The sequence below is a fragment of the Monodelphis domestica genome, chromosome 4 (genome assembly GCF_027887165.1).
Source record: "Monodelphis domestica isolate mMonDom1 chromosome 4, mMonDom1.pri, whole genome shotgun sequence".
NCBI lineage: Eukaryota > Metazoa > Chordata > Mammalia > Didelphimorphia > Didelphidae > Monodelphis > Monodelphis domestica.
Genome location: NC_077230.1, coordinates 428,304,119 through 428,319,751, shown reverse-complemented (window position 1 = coordinate 428,319,751; position 15,633 = coordinate 428,304,119). Strand labels below are relative to the sequence as shown.

The window sequence follows — 15,633 nt, the reverse complement described above, 5'->3', positions numbered from 1 at the left end:
ATTCTGAACACAGTGTTCGTGATGGTGAGTTCTAACTCTGAGCATTTGCTGAGTAGCAGTGGGCCTTTGTTGTGCATTTTGCCTATGCCATGTTTTCTGAGCACTCCTTTCCATCTTTCATGGTCCTGGCCAATGCCAGGACCATGAAAGAGAAGTAAAGGACCATGATGAGAAGTAAAGGCTAGACAATTGGTGTTAATGACTTGCCCAGGGTCACACAGTCAGGATCTGTCAGAGGCCAGATGTGAACCTTGATCCTCCTGAATCTAGCCCCTGCTATCTACTGAGCACTTCACTGCCCTTCATTGCCTATATTTTTAAGGTCGTTTATATAGCATTGAGATTCATTGTTCCTTCATTGTAATTCACTGGCAAATTGATATGATCCAGGGGACATTTTCATCGGGAGCTCATTTTTGTTTTCTTAAATTTCTTTTCCTAAGATTGAGTTTTTTAAATATACTATTTATAATACTGCCAAGCTGAGCAATTCCCTCTTTTTGTAAGGATTCATCTATTTCACTTACATTTTGATTTTGCTGGCACAATCTCATTTTTTTTTAAATTTTTAAACATTATTTTATTTGGTTGTTTCCATACATTATTCACTGGAAACAAAGATCATTTTCTTTTCTTCCCCTCCCTCCCCCCCACCCCCACCTTTCCCTCTCCAATAGCCGACGCACGATTCTACTGGTTATCACATGTGTTCTTGACTCAAACCCATTTCCATGTTGTTGGTATTTGCATTAGAGTGTTCATTTAGAGTCTCTCCTCAGTCATATCCCCTCCAACCCTGTAGTCAAGCAGTTGCTTTTCATCGGTGTTTTTACTCCCACAGTTTATCCTCTGCTTGTGGGTAGTATTTTTTAGATCCCTGCAGATTGTTCAGGGACATTGCATTGATACTCATGGAGAAGTCCATCACCTTCAATTGTACCAAACTGTATCAGTCTCTATGTACAATGTTTTTTTGGTTCTGCTCCTTTCCCTCTGCATCACTTCCTGGAGGTTGTTCCAGTCTCTATGGAATTCCTCTACTTTAGTATTCCTTTTAGCACAATAGTATTCCTTTTTAAATCAAATTAATGAATAGTGTAATTATTTAAAATTTTTATTTAAAAAACAAATCTTAGTTATATTTATTTATTTATTCATTTATCCATCCATCCATCCATCCATCCATCCATCCATCCATTCATTTATTTATTTATTCATTCACTTATTTATTTATTTATTTGTTTGTTTGTTTATTCATTCATTCATTCATTCATTCATTCATTCATTTATTTATTTATTCTCCTTTTGATTTTATTAAATTCCGTTTTGATTTTCAGGATTTCCAGGTTTGTGTTTAATTGGACATTTCCTGATCTTTCCAGGAACCTGAAGTAATTTGTATCCATAGACAACCCTAGAGAGGCTGAGATGCCCAATATCACACTAGGTGTCAACTGCTGCTACTCTTTGCAACTTTTTGGTGTAATGAACCACAGTCCTTCCTGTCCTGGTAATACCACCTAGTGGACAGAAGGAAACAACAATAGAGGAAGATCTGAGGCCAGAGATGATTGAGGCAGCCTGATTTGCATCTAATCACAGTGGGGCAAATGTTGGAGTCCATCCTCACCCATGAAGGGATTACGTTGGAAGTGTGCCTGATTAAGGGTCTTAGCACTGTTGCAGAGTCAGTCCAGTAATTCTGTTCATTTCAGTTCTCCAAGGCATCCCAAATCATTTTTGGAACAGAAATGAGCAGGGAGTCAAGTTCATTAAAACTGGATCATGTTTGGCCTGTGGAGTATTGATTCTAATGCAGAAAGTGAGGGTTTTAAAAATGAGTGGATTTGTGATGAATAGTCAAGAAAAAAAAAGGGAGCCTGAATGTTGCTGGTCCAAAATAAGAGATTGACATATCAGGAAAGAGTTCTTATCTGATCACTGTAATTCACTGAGCATCCATTGGCAGGGGCAGGGGGCCCATGATAACTATATCAGTCCTTGGAGACATGTCTCCTCTCCCCCTCAAGTCTTCTCTTCTTTGGGCTAAGTATCTCTAGTGCCCTCAATTGGTCTGTTAATTAAATATGTGTGTGCTCATGTCTCTTCTCTGCTCATGACTCCCTATTGATTATAGACTATCCTTGAGTGTTCTTACTCTGGTATTAAACCTCAGCTCTTCACAAAAGGGTATCAGGCTTTTCAGATAGTTCTGGGCAAGCATTGTCTGCTCAGATAGCCTGGGTCTACATTGCCATTCAGACTCCACTCTGTACTTTCCCTCCTCTGAACCATTGTTCAGTCTTTGTTTAGCGTTCATAAAGAGTTTTTATAGATGATTTCATTTGATCCAAAAATACTACGAGGGAGAGATTATTATACTCATTTAACTGATCAGCAGAGTGAGACAAAATAGGCACTTGCTAAAAGTCACACAGCCAATAACATTCCAAGACAAGATTGGAATTCAGGTCTTTCTCACTTTAATCCAACATTTTTCACTATGCCAAGCTAGGCATTGGATCCATTGGGTTTGCCCAGGAATCTTCCAAAATATCTTACTGTGGCCCTTTTGCCCAGGAGCATGCTCACTTTTCCATCATTTTCTTACTCCACTTCAAGATGTGGCTAGCTGACCTCAGATTTGTCACCTTCCTGGCCAGTCCTACTTGGCTTTACAGGATACAAGTGGGAGGCCCACTCTTCCTCACCTTCAACTTCCCAACCGAGACCCAGGGAGGGAGTGTAAACTCTACCAAAATAACAAGAGGAAATGTCTAGGATGCAGAAATATTTCTTTCTTATTCCTACCATTTTGGAAATTAATCCTAAGACAGCTGGACAAGGATCACCCAGGAAGGAAGTCAGGCAAGCTTACTTACTGAATGTGTTCCAGAGATTGTTCTTGTACATACAACCCTCTCAGTGAAAAGACCTACTTGCCAAATAGAGATAAGGAATGAGGTCTCCTTGGACCATGAAGGCTCAGAGAAAATTAGTCCCCATTGGTTTAACTTCCTAGCATAGGACTGTATCTGATCTTGAAGAAGATCACATTTAACATTTTCATTCTCATCTTGCAGGGCAGAAAACTCCTAAGGAAAGGGGAGAACCTAAAGTAGGGAATTCCAGAATCTTCTGTAAAGGGTATTAACTGCCTCCTGGGGGCAAAACACAGTCCTAGGCACGAGATGTTATTGTGCATTCAAAATCTCTAGACTTGAACCAAGTCTCTCCTGACTTCAAGTTTGAGGCTTTTCTCTTTGTACCCTGCTACTAAGTGATCTATTCCCACTCTCTGCCTTTCCTTTCCACTTCAGAGTTAAAGTAATGTTTCCCTTTCTGAATACAATCTCCTTCTGGTCTGTCCCTAGTTCATCCTCTTCAGCCTCCCCCACTATCCTCAACAAGGTGTGAAGTTAAGTAACCCTGGCTTCTTGAAGTCCAGGACAAGGAAATATAAATTCTTGGTGGTTGTAAGGGGGGAAAAAGGGTTATTTCTAAAAAAAGGTTGGACCTTATATTTAAGAGTGTGGTCACCAGGAATTTAATTCATTCCAAAGAGATTTATTTACAATTTATTTACAAAATGTAGAAAGAGTGAAGTAAGAAATATGAGAGGATAAGTTAAGCTATATGTAGTAAACATTAATTAATTTGCGGCTGGCCCCTGAGCAGAGAGAATTAGTTCCTAGTCTGAGGGACCTCGGCCCTCGTAGCCAAGGCCCAGGGAGCTTTTCTCAAGAGGATAAGTCTTTCCTGAAGCTGGTGTCTTCAGAGAAAAGCCAGCAGTTAAGAGTCAGCTTTTCACTCACCAAAAGTCAGTCCAGTCAGAAACTGGGTCTCAGGTCCAGTCAACAGATCAAAGAATGAAGAATTGAATTTCATAGGATGTAACAGCTACTTTTAAAGACATTTTCTCTTGAGTCACTTCCTGTACCTTCCCCTTCTTACACATCAATCAATCATAGTTGAATTCATGTTCTAGGACTGCCCAGGAGGCAGTCAATCAGTTCTGATTCATTACTCAGATGTGGGTCACAGACCTCACAATTCATGATTAAGTGGGATGTTTGCACTTTTGGTGATTAGACCTAAAATGGGCTGATCTCCATACTTAAATTATAAGTAGCATGTTTATACTTTTGGCAATTGAAATCTAAAAATAGAAATGGGTTATAATTTAATCTTCAAAATCCGGGGAGAGTTAAGTATTTTTATTGTTATTATCATGGTAGAATCTTCCCCCGATGATCATTGGGAGACTAGTCTCTCCATTGATCATTTAATATTAATCATCTGGTACCCCTAAAAATTTCCAAGTATAGATGTATACAATATTTCACCTTCTAAGAGGGAAACTAAAATAGACATAAGAAGGAAATAGAAGAGAGAGAAAGCAAAACCAATATTTTGCTAAGCACATTGACAAAAGCCAATTAGAGGGTAGTCCCCTTTGGCATAAAAGTGTACATTTACAATAAATGTAAATTCAGTTCAATCATTTGCACTCAAAAGTTCATTCTGTATCTTTATGATGCAGGGTAGGTTTCTGCAGGCATCTTTCTTCAAAGAGTTCATTCTCTGACTTCAAGGAGTTAGCAAGCTTCTTTTCTGAAATTCTTCTAAAACAAAATTTTAAGTCTTGGAAATTTTTATAAAAATATAATACAATCCTCCCTGAAAAGGGTGTTCACCAACATCCTGATCATCTTCAAATATATAGTTGAGTTATGGGGTTTATGAGTCAATTATCAAAAGAAAAGCTAAAAACATAAAATGAAAAAGAAATAGAAAATTAAATTTTGGGAGAAATAAAAATTCAAAGTGAGATTAAAATTAGCAAACATTATATATATACATATATAATTTCTGAATAAAACAAGAATAAATTCATAACAGGCCTTGTATTAGGATCTAATTAAAGTAGATTTCTGTCCCAGAAATCTGTAGGGGAAAAAACAAAGTAATATTGTATTTACCCATTATAAGTTATGACTACACAAAATTGTCATAATATAAGAGAGAAAAAAGGACTAGAATTTTGTGTACAAGGGAAATGACATTCTCTGGTTTGATCTTTCATCATTTCTCAAGGATAAGGAAGACAGAACAGCCAATTGTTAGGTACTTTAATAATAATTTTTTACAAGAAGAGTGTTTCAAGGAGTCCTGCATCTTAATATATGTCAAGCACTAGAACCCTGAATCTCACACTAGGTTCAAGTCCTTTCATATTGGCATAGAAGTTCATCAATCCCACCTAGATTGGTTTCTTTTTCTATTGACCTATGTGCTCTTTTGTCACCATTCAGGGTAAATCTGAGCTTCTACAGAACTATGTAGATAAAGTCTGTGCTCTTTTTTTTTAAAATTCCATTTCCTTGAATCAGACACAAACATTAATCAGAAGTACCATAGCATTTATCAATTAATGGCTGGTTTCCATAGTCTTAAAGCTTTGGGATATGCATTTACGTGCTAAACAAATGGATACGTTAGCTTATTCCATTGAAAAAATCAAAAATAGTTAAAAGAAAATCTTCTCCATCCTGGTGACATATGCTTCCAATGGAAACAAAATGAGAGAAAAAACGCAGACCCTATGGCACACGTAGGAAGAAAAACAAAAATATTAAATATGTGTATATTTTACAGTCACAGAGGTACTGTATTCAGAAACCCATTTCTTCTTCTTTGCTACTATTTGGAGGGGACACAGAACTGAAAAGTGTTAATTAATATCAACCAAACAATAGAGTCTAAGAGGTACCTCCTTCTGCCCCACATGGCGAGGAAGTAGCACCCTGAGTATTTTTGGACGAGTTCCACTTAAGTTATATGGTTGAGGGTTTAGTGGGTTTGAGTTATCATTTCCCCAATATCCATTCCTATTGTTTTCATTCCTAAAGTTGTGGTTTCTATGATCATTATTTTAGTTATTTCTATAGTTATTATTTCTGATTGCCATGAATACATTTCTACAGTCTATCATTTTGTGGCCCTTCTTCTCACAGAAGTGGCAGGAAATGGATCCATAGTTAGATTCTTGGAGAGGGTCAAGTGCCATTGGTTGAGAATCATGCCTTTTTTTTCTGTTTATCAATCCTATTTGTTAAATATTTCAATTCTTTTCCAATTGTCTCCATGAAATCATTAGTTTTGGTCAGTAGATGGAACTACTAGCTAAGAGTTAAAGTCAGGGTGTGAAAGCTTTTTCCTCACAGGTTTTTGCCCTCACAGCTAATTAAGAGACAAGGCAACAGTAGTTAAAGGATAGACTCTTTCTCCAGGTGGAGCCTCAGTGTACAGAAGGAAAGATTAAAAGCAGCTGTGCTATATTTGTTTTTAAGTGGGGAAAAGAAAAGAATTGCATTTACCTGCACAGCTGATTTGTGTAGATTCAAAATAAGCTATTAAATGCTGACTTAGGGATAGTCACCAAAGTAAAGGAAAAGTTTAGGAAAGTTAGGAAGATGGAGCACATTTCATCACAACTGACATGTTCAGCCAATAAATTGTAAGGGGGGCAAGGGGTTTATATATAAAAGAGGGTTGGACGTTATATTTAATAGAATGTGGTCACCAGGAATTTAATTCATTCCAGAGAGATTTATTTACAATTTACTTACAGAATGTAGAAAGAGTGAAGTAAGAAATCACAGGGGATAAGGAAGGCTTTCTAGCCTAAACCCTAATCTGCTGCTGGTCCGTGGGCAGAAAGAATTATTTCCTAGCCTGAGGGACCTTGGCCCTTGTAGCCAATGCCCAGGGAGCCTGTCTCAAGAGGATAGGTCTTTCCTGAGGCTGGTGTCTTCAGAAAAAAACCAGCAGTTGAGTCAACTTTTCACTCAGTCCACTCAGAAACAGGGTCTCAGGTCCAGTCAGCAGATCAAAGAATGAAGTATTGACTTTTACAAGAAGTAACAGCTACTTTTAAAGACACTTTCTCTTGTGTCACTTCCTGTGCTTTCCCCTAATTCCACATCTACCAAGCATAGTTGAATTCCTGCTCTAGGACTGCCCAGCAGGCAGTCAGTCAATTCTGATTTGTCACCCACTACCACACACATGGGTCACAGACTTCACACTTCATAATTAAGTGGGATATTTGCACTTTTGGTGATTAGATCTAAAATGGGCAGATCTCCATACTTAACTTTGAAGTAGGGTGTTTATACTTTTGGTGATTAAAATCTATAAATAGAAATGGGTTACAATTTATTCTTCACAATCAGGGGAGAATGTAAAAATGGAGATTTGAACCCTGGATTCAATTCCCAGGAATCCTTGGAAGCTCCCACAGTTCCCCATAATCTTGGGTGAGGTCATCACCTGAGCCGAGAGGAGAGAGGGGTTTTTAAAACGGACTCCTCCTTCTTCTCGTTCCCTCTTTCTACTTCCGCTTCCAAGCAGACGCGTCTCTCATGATGTAAGTGGAATTGAATGGGCCTTTCCGTTCTCCTTGGAATGTGCTTTCTTACTTGTATTTTCTTAAATTCTTAATCTTTAATAAACTTCATAAAATATAATATTCTAGCAGAGAAATCATATTTTTAAATGCTATAAGAGTTAAGTAATTTCATTGATATAATCAGGGGAGAATCAAATTTAATCTTCACATGGCTCTGCCAAGCTGGCAAGGATTCAAATCCAAGCCCAGATACTGGATGAAGGGGTCTGTCATCCCTGGACCAGTTTGCCTCCTCCCAGAAAGATTGAGCACCCGGGTCTTGAGCTACATGTGAATGATTTTTGTTAGCCACAGGAACTGAAGATGAAGGATTTGTGATCTACACAAGAGAAAGAGGTGTCTTTGCCATTGAAATCACAGATTCTTGGTGTCTGGCCTCCAGCCTTGCCAAGGTCTGAGAGCCCACTTCCAAACCACTTATTTGGTTATAAGGTAAGAAAAAGAACCAACACAGTCATTTTCTGTCTATTCTCTGCACAGCTCCACTGTCCAAACCAACAATTCTCATCTCCAACAAGACTGCAGTGGAGACCAAGGACTTCTCAATGACATGCCAGGCTACGGGTCAAATTGAAGCTTACCAGTGGTTCATAAATGGACTTGCCCCAGTTGGTAGCAGGATACAGCTGTCCCGGGATAATAGGATACTCACTCTCCCCAGGCTCACAAGAAGGGATAACCAAGGGCCTTATGTGTGTGGAATTGAGAACGCATTGTTTAGCAGTATGAGTGATCCATTCATACTGGATGTTACCTGTGAGTATATTGCCTCTTCCTATATAGTGCCTGCTTATAGCCTGGTGGGGTGTTCCCAGAGGCCAGGCTAATTCAGTCCCTTCTCTGAGAGCTAAAGAGGTAGGCTCTGAGGTTCCCAACCCCCTTAGTCTTTAGGGAGCCCAAATTGGCCTTGTCATGCTTTCTGGTGGAGGGTGGCCATCCAGGGTGCTGAGCTGGAGGATGTCCTAAGATCTTCCAAGTTCAGATCCAAACTAGAAAAGGAGAGGAGGAGCTGTGAATTTCCCAGCTCAAAGGAGGATTAGGGAAACATATTGGTTCCAGGTGATGTGGTATAAAACAGGAGATGCCCTTCTTTCTTCCATAATCTCAGTATGGAATCCTTCTCTTTCCTCCAGATGGCCCAGATATTGCCACGATTGTCCATACACCGGATGTGTACCCTACTGGGGCAAATATTATCTTTAACTGTTCTGCTGATTCTAACCCACCAGCCCAATTCATTTGGCTACAGAATGGACAAAGGGTCAGCAACTCAGCCACATTTTCTATTATTGCATCCCTGAGTGATGCTGGCACCTATACCTGTACTGCATCCAACTCATTAACTGGTTTGACTCGTACTGCAACCAAGAATATTACAATCTATGGTGAGTATCTGGATTGGGCCACCAACTTTGTGTTGGGCTCTCTTTTTCCCTGACATGAGAGAAATGGACATAAGAGATTCTGCTCCCCTGGTCCCATGACACAGTGCATTGTGGTAGAATGAGCCTGAGCTCAGAATCATGAAACTTGGATTGAATCCTTCCTTTTATGTCTACTATCTGTGTAGTAAGTGTGTCTCCTCCTTTCACAGCCTCAGTTTCTTCATCTGGAAAAATGGATAATCTTTTGCTCAGTATATAATAGGATTCTATGTGGAGAAAGTTCTTTTTACGTGAAAGTTACAAAAAGCATGTGAATTGTCATCATCATCCTTGTTATTGATATTGTATTATTCTCTTCTGTCCCAGTGACATGCAACCTTCTTTGTCTTCCACCTTCTAGGGCTGCAGGTTCAATGACTGCCCCATACTCTTTCCTTCAGCCCATTTCCCTTGGGGCTGCGGATTCACAGAGAGTTTCTAATCTTGGTTGGAGTATAAGCTCTGGTCATGTTATGGGGCTGGCCTTGATCCCCTTTGGCAGGGAAATTCTGGTGATGGAAAGGAGGGTGTAAACTTTGTCCCCTTTCACACACTGAGATTCACTATTGCACCTACAGTTTTCCTCTTTGTGGCATAAAATGCCACATGGAAGCATGTCAGTTATGAAACCTGGTCCTCATCTATTGGTTTTAGCATCCAGTAGCTGGGTCCACAGTAGAATTCCTGCTGCCCAATTAATGCACCGGTCTGACTTTCATATGTACAGATGACAGCCCCTCCACGTTCATAATCACACTATTTGGCAGAAGGACCCTAGAGAGATCATCTCTGGCCTTAGTTTCCTTTTATTTCATGCAGTTTTATTGTTACAAACCTTAGGGGTATCCCAACTTCCTGTCTCTGCCTCTGGTTATGTTCTGTATGGAGAGTGGGTGGGGGAGATAGAATTGTGAAGTGTGGAAGTTACCTTGGGAAAGTCAGACACCAACAGTGTATGCTTTAGGGGAGGGATGATTTTTTATTGGACTAAATGTGTACATGAGGTTGCTTAAAGCACACATTTTAATTTAGCATTTAAATTATCTGTGTGTTATTTTCTTTTGTTAACTATTTATTAATTTCCTTTCCACCTGGTTCAGGCAGCACCTGGGAATGTTGCAGGCTATGTATTTGACACCTGTGGTCTAAAAGAGCTTTTTATTAATTTAATTTTTTCCAATTAATCAAAATCTATTTTCTCTCCCTCTTCTACCTTCTACCACTAAGTAGGAAAAGTATGGGTTGTGACTGCATGAAGCCACAAATTAATATATTCTTAGGTGGATACCTGAAAAGGAGAGTTAGAAAGTGAGGGAAAATGGGTGAAGGGGATATAGAGAAAGAGGGAATATAATAAAGGAAGAAAGACTCAGAGACACGGCTTAAAGAGCTTGGGATCCATCCTGTGTGTTCTTCTGATGGTGGTAGAGAGAGAGTGAACTACATATGTCCTCAATCTTTTATTGGAGGATCAAAGAATGGGGAATGGGAGGTAGCTAATGTTTATGTGACAAGGCATAAGGCTTAACATTGGATCACCTGACAACTACAAGATCAAAGAGGAGGAGTTTAATTAAGCATGTGACCTGGTATGGAATATGGTCTGACAAGGTGGGAACTAGGATTCTGTTGCAGCCTACCCAGGAATTCTTCTGACCTTTGGACTGAAGATTTGGAGGGTGGTCAGAATTAATAGAGTATCAATTAAATACAGTGATCTAGAATATTATGCCAATGAATCCAGTACATGAGCACATAGGTAATGATATTAATAAATTAATAATACTTTCAAGAATAGAATATACCTGGGATGCCATAGGGACAATCAATGAAAACTAATTCCCATGCTCAAAAAATATATGTTGCAACATACCCCCTGAGTCCATCCCATTTCTTAAGTGAGACAGCTTGTTTCATAGGAAGTCTGTAGGTTTTTGTAGGAAGTGAGTAACTATTATCATGGGTCTTCTGCAATTCTTGTTAATGATTGCATTGATTAGAAGTCTTAAGTTTTTCAAAGTTGTTTGACTTCAGAACACTGTTGTTATTGTATAAATTACCTTCTTGTTCTACTCACTTCATTCTGCATCAGTTCATACAAATCTTCTGAAGTTTCTGTTCTTGAACTCATTCTGTTCAGTGTTCCTATGAGTGACTTGGATCAAATGAAATAATGTGTAAAGAGCTTTGTAAATGGTGATCATTATAATTTTACTGATTCTATAGACAGACAGAAATGTTTTGAAACTGGAAGAAAATGAGAAAGAAAAAATTGGGAGGATAGGGATGGTAGAAGCAGATATGATGCAGAAGTAGCTCAGGAAGCTGGCACAGTAAATTGAATGTGATAAGATGAATGTCACTGGGGATTGATACCAGGTCCTATCCTTGAATATAAAAAGTCCAAAGCACAAAAAAGCATCAACCTTGATGGGGCAGTGACTGGTATCCTGCCTTAGAAAAGAGTTGAAGTAATGGGGGATGATTGATTTAGAAAAGAAGAAATTGGCTTTTAATGCTAAGTTAGATTTCATAAAGAGACTTTGGGGATGATTGAGAGAACCCACCAACTTATTATCAATTGGTAAGGTAACAGGGCACTTGAAAAAATATAATGCAAAATTTTTTTTAACCCTTACCTCTCAGACTTAGAATCATTACTATTCAACAGGGGTTAAATGACTTGCTCAGGGTCATATAGTGTAAACCTTAAAATTCCTTAGAAATTTCTCTATAAAACCCAGTTGGCTTGGGCATATTCATAAATTGGGAATATATTCCCTGGTGACCATCTTATATTTATATCAACCCAAGACACAGTAGAAAACATATTTCAGCGGTCATAATTGATATATATATTTCCCTTTCTCCCAAACATTTTAATTATCACCGTTTATGGCTCCCACTCTCTTATCTACAACTATTTAACCCTCAAAACTAATTTAAATCTAACAATAGCTAGGAAGTATTTGAGGCCCTTCCATCTCTAGGCCTGGCTCTAAATACACTGAGCTACTTAGCTACCCCACCCACTAATACAGTCTTAAGAGAAGCATGTCTACTTCCAAGAATAAGGAGCTAGCCATCCTTCTGTACTATCTGATGGTACTTGGAGTATTGTATTTGGTTCTAGATGACACAATTTACAAGGGGCATCAGTGAACTGGAGAGTGTTCAGCCCGATTGTTGAGGGGTCTGAAATATCTGAAGATCAATTGAGGGAACTCTGTATATTAGCCAAGGAATAGAAAGCTTTGGGAAGAGGCCTGATAACAATTTCCTGGACTCTTATGTGGGAGAGGAATTAGAACTGTTCTGTGTGGCCTCAGAAGGCTGAACTAGAATCATAGAGGCAAATGGTGATTGGAAACACAACCCTTGTGTGTGAGGAGAAATTCTTTATCAAGTCATTATTAAGTCATATCCAACTCTTCCTGACTCCATTTCTTAGCAGACATCAAGGAGGGGTTTGCCATTTCCTTGTCCAGCTTATTTTACAGATGAGGAAACTGAGGCAAACAGGGTGAAGTGACTTTCCCAGGGTCAGACAGCTAGTAAGTGTCTGAGACCAGATTTGAACTCAGAATTATGAGTTTCCTGACTTCAGTCTCCATCCCCTATATCTCCAAGCTGTCATTTAATCATTAATTAGAGCAGTTCAAGGTAGACTGGGCTGTAATAAAAAGTGGGAGAATCTCCAACCATCATGAGATGCATTCCAAATCCATGGCAAATGACCAATTGTTGAAGACGTCCTTGTGGGGATTCCTTCAGTGGTTGTGTTGGACAAGATGGCTTCTGAGGTCCCCTACACCTGTAAAGTCTGAACTTCAATGAAAACTCCCTAACACTTGGAGCTCTTCTATCTGTAAAATACTTAGCACAAAACCCAGTGGAATTAGGTGCTGGTTTTCTCAGGGCGAGAAGGGTAGGAGGGGAGGGAAAAAACATGAATCATGTAACAGACATTCTAATTTAATTAATTACATTAAAATTTTCTATAACAAAATAAAGTGCTTGGCACACATAGAAGGCCCTAAAAGACTTATTTTTTCCCCTTCCCTGTCCTACTCATCTATGGAGGCCAAATGACCATCTGTCACATTGAATGTCCTAAAGATTTTTAATGAGTGATTTTCATTGATTATCTGTAAGCTCAAGTTCCGTAAATGTTAATGAGAAAACTAAGCCACCTGTGATGAAAATTGTATCTTGTGCAAAACCTTTGTGTATCCTGTCAGAATCAATAGTTATAAAACAAGTGTATAGAATAATCTCAGAATGTTAATCAAATGATTTGTTAAAAGGTGATGTATCACTTATCCAATTAACTTTATTTGAACACATATATTGAATAATGTAGTTGTATGCCAAGAAAATGGGTATAAAAATAAAGGCTCATCCTGGGCATGGCAAGGCAGCTCTATGCAAAACTCAGCCCTAGGAGGACACACCGATAGTTATCTTCCATCATTCATTCCCTCCTTGCCATCATACCGGGCTTAGAATCCTGCAGCAGTGAGCCAGGCAGGCCCTGAGCTCGAAGCATGTATTCATTACCAAAGGGATGCGTTTTGCCAAGTGAGCAGAGGCTCATCACCCCAAGCTTGGCCACAAGGAGATGAGATTTTTTTTTCAGGCTCACACATTCACTATGTCCATTTGGGCAAGGCAGAAGGGCAGAGAATAGAGGGGGGGAGGAAAACCTACAAATCACAGCTATTGAAACATTTGAGTATTCTGTGGCAACCCACAGTTTGGACTGAAGGAACTCATAGAGGGAGGATTGAGATGGAACAGGAAAGAAGCCTTTTGAAGAACCTACAGGGCCTTGGGTAGAAGCAGGTCAGTGCTGCTCTATATGGCCCCAGTGGGCAGAGCTAAGACTGAAGTGGGGAGGTTGGAGGGAAGACAATGTCAGCACAGCCTAGGGGAGCCCTCAGAAGCAGAGCTGTCCAGAGGGGGAAAGAGGCCACACAACTGACAGTCATGGATAAGCAGAGGCTGAATGACCACTGATCAGACATGCTGTGGTTCTTGGACCAGATGCCCTCTGCCGGCTCTGGTACTTTGTTGCTGAGACAGTGCTAGGCTGTTGGCCCACCTGGGTCCCATCTCAGCCCAGACCACTTAGCCCTTAGAGGATGCAGCAAAATCTCTCCTGCAACGGAGTAAGGCTATTTACTACCATGTTCTCAGCTGGCCAAAGAAAAAATATAAAGCTGGACTAGATTGGAGGAGGAAGGGATCGAGAAAGCACACCCATTCCACAGAATTCAGAGCTGGAACTCACTTCGGTAGTCCTCTAGTGTGCAGATAGGAAATTAAGGTCCAGAGAAGGGTCTCTGACCTCCTGCCCCATGGATAACTGCAGGATCTGGACTAGAAAGCATTGTTAGACTCCAAGGGCCTAGGTCAGTGATGGAGAACCTTTTCTGACTTTGATTGCCTAGAAGGTAAATTCAAACTGTCTGTGAGCCCCCACATTACTGGAGAGCTGTAATGATTCTTGAGATTAACCAAGCTATCTTTCTGTTGTTCTTACTTGGGGAGGACTCAACAAATCGTGAGGCATCATAGCAGTGTAAATACACCCAGGAAAGGTCCTAAATGAAGCCACTGTGAAACTGTGAGTTGTGTGAAGCCAGTAATGCTCTCTGGGACTTGGTGCTGTTTTAGATAGGTGGGAAGCTGCACTTTTACAATGTGGGCCACTCTCTCCAGCACCATCCTCAGTTGCCAAGTATTGCTCTGAAGAGTGCAGGCTGTAGGCAGGATCTCCTCCTCGGGTTTTTCCCTTATTAGGCCCTGAAATGCTTCTCAGAGCTAAGGGAGCAGCTTTAGAGATCTTATTGCTGCTCTCCCCAATACCCCACCTCCCATTAATGCTAATTGCTGAAGGCATGTGGGGGCTCAGAAAGGGCCTTAAAAAAAGAAAAATAAAATAACAGACTCCCAGGAGCAAGATACCCTTCTTTAAAGGGCTAGAAACTGGAGATTTGGGTTACACCTGGTTTTAGTGTCAGGAACTCAGAGCTCAATTCCAAAAACCAGGCTCTGTTTGGGAAAACCCCCAAAGGAGAAGCTTGCTTCCCTCCCGCAATACTTAACCCTTTTTCACCAATTCAAAGTTTTCCGCAGTGAGGTAGTAGCTTTGCTCAGTCTTTGTAATGATTGGTTGGAAGGAGATTCAGAGCAGCTCCTGCTATGATGCTGATATCTTGGCTCTGCCCCTGTTGGATTCTAACTGCTGCCCCTCTGCTTCCCCAGGTCATGATGGCTCACCTAATGAGGTCCGCTTTATTCTTTCCTACTGGGGTATCTATTGGCCCAAACTGGGTAATCCTCTAGGCACAGAGAAATTAGATGATACTAATTATAAGAGTTTCCATACACCCAGCACTTTAAAGTCTACTAAGCAATATAGCATCTCATTGGGTTCCAAAGCACAAGCATTATATTCATTTGGATGGTAAGGAAACTGAGGCTACTTAGCACTGGACTAACACCAAGCCTCCCCCATTCCCCACCTCCCACATCATCAATCCTCTTCTTGTCAATCCACAGGTGCATTCATTCATTCATTAAATGGTTGCTCATCCAACTGAACTGGGACCCACAGGTCTTTCACCTCTATCCCACAATATTTATAACCACTTTCTCAGCAGAAGGTACATAGGCTTTGGAGTAGAGATACAGAAAAATGACTCAGTCCCTGCCCCCTCCATGTTTTCT

The 15,633-nt window shown here is 40.1% G+C and overlaps 1 protein-coding gene across 3 annotated transcripts in view; it reads left to right on the top strand.

Annotated features, from left to right (window-relative positions):
* The window catches only part of LOC103099392 (carcinoembryonic antigen-related cell adhesion molecule 5-like), a 203,353-nt gene that overhangs the window by 55,982 nt on the left and 131,738 nt on the right, over positions 1-15,633 (top strand). For all 3 annotated transcript variants that reach the window (XM_056825354.1, XM_056825355.1, XM_056825356.1), the window contains exons 10-11: positions 7,955-8,230; positions 8,608-8,859. In XM_056825354.1, coding sequence (XP_056681332.1) covers positions 7,955-8,230; positions 8,608-8,859 — 528 coding nt within the window. The remainder of the gene's footprint in view (positions 1-7,954; positions 8,231-8,607; positions 8,860-15,633) is intronic.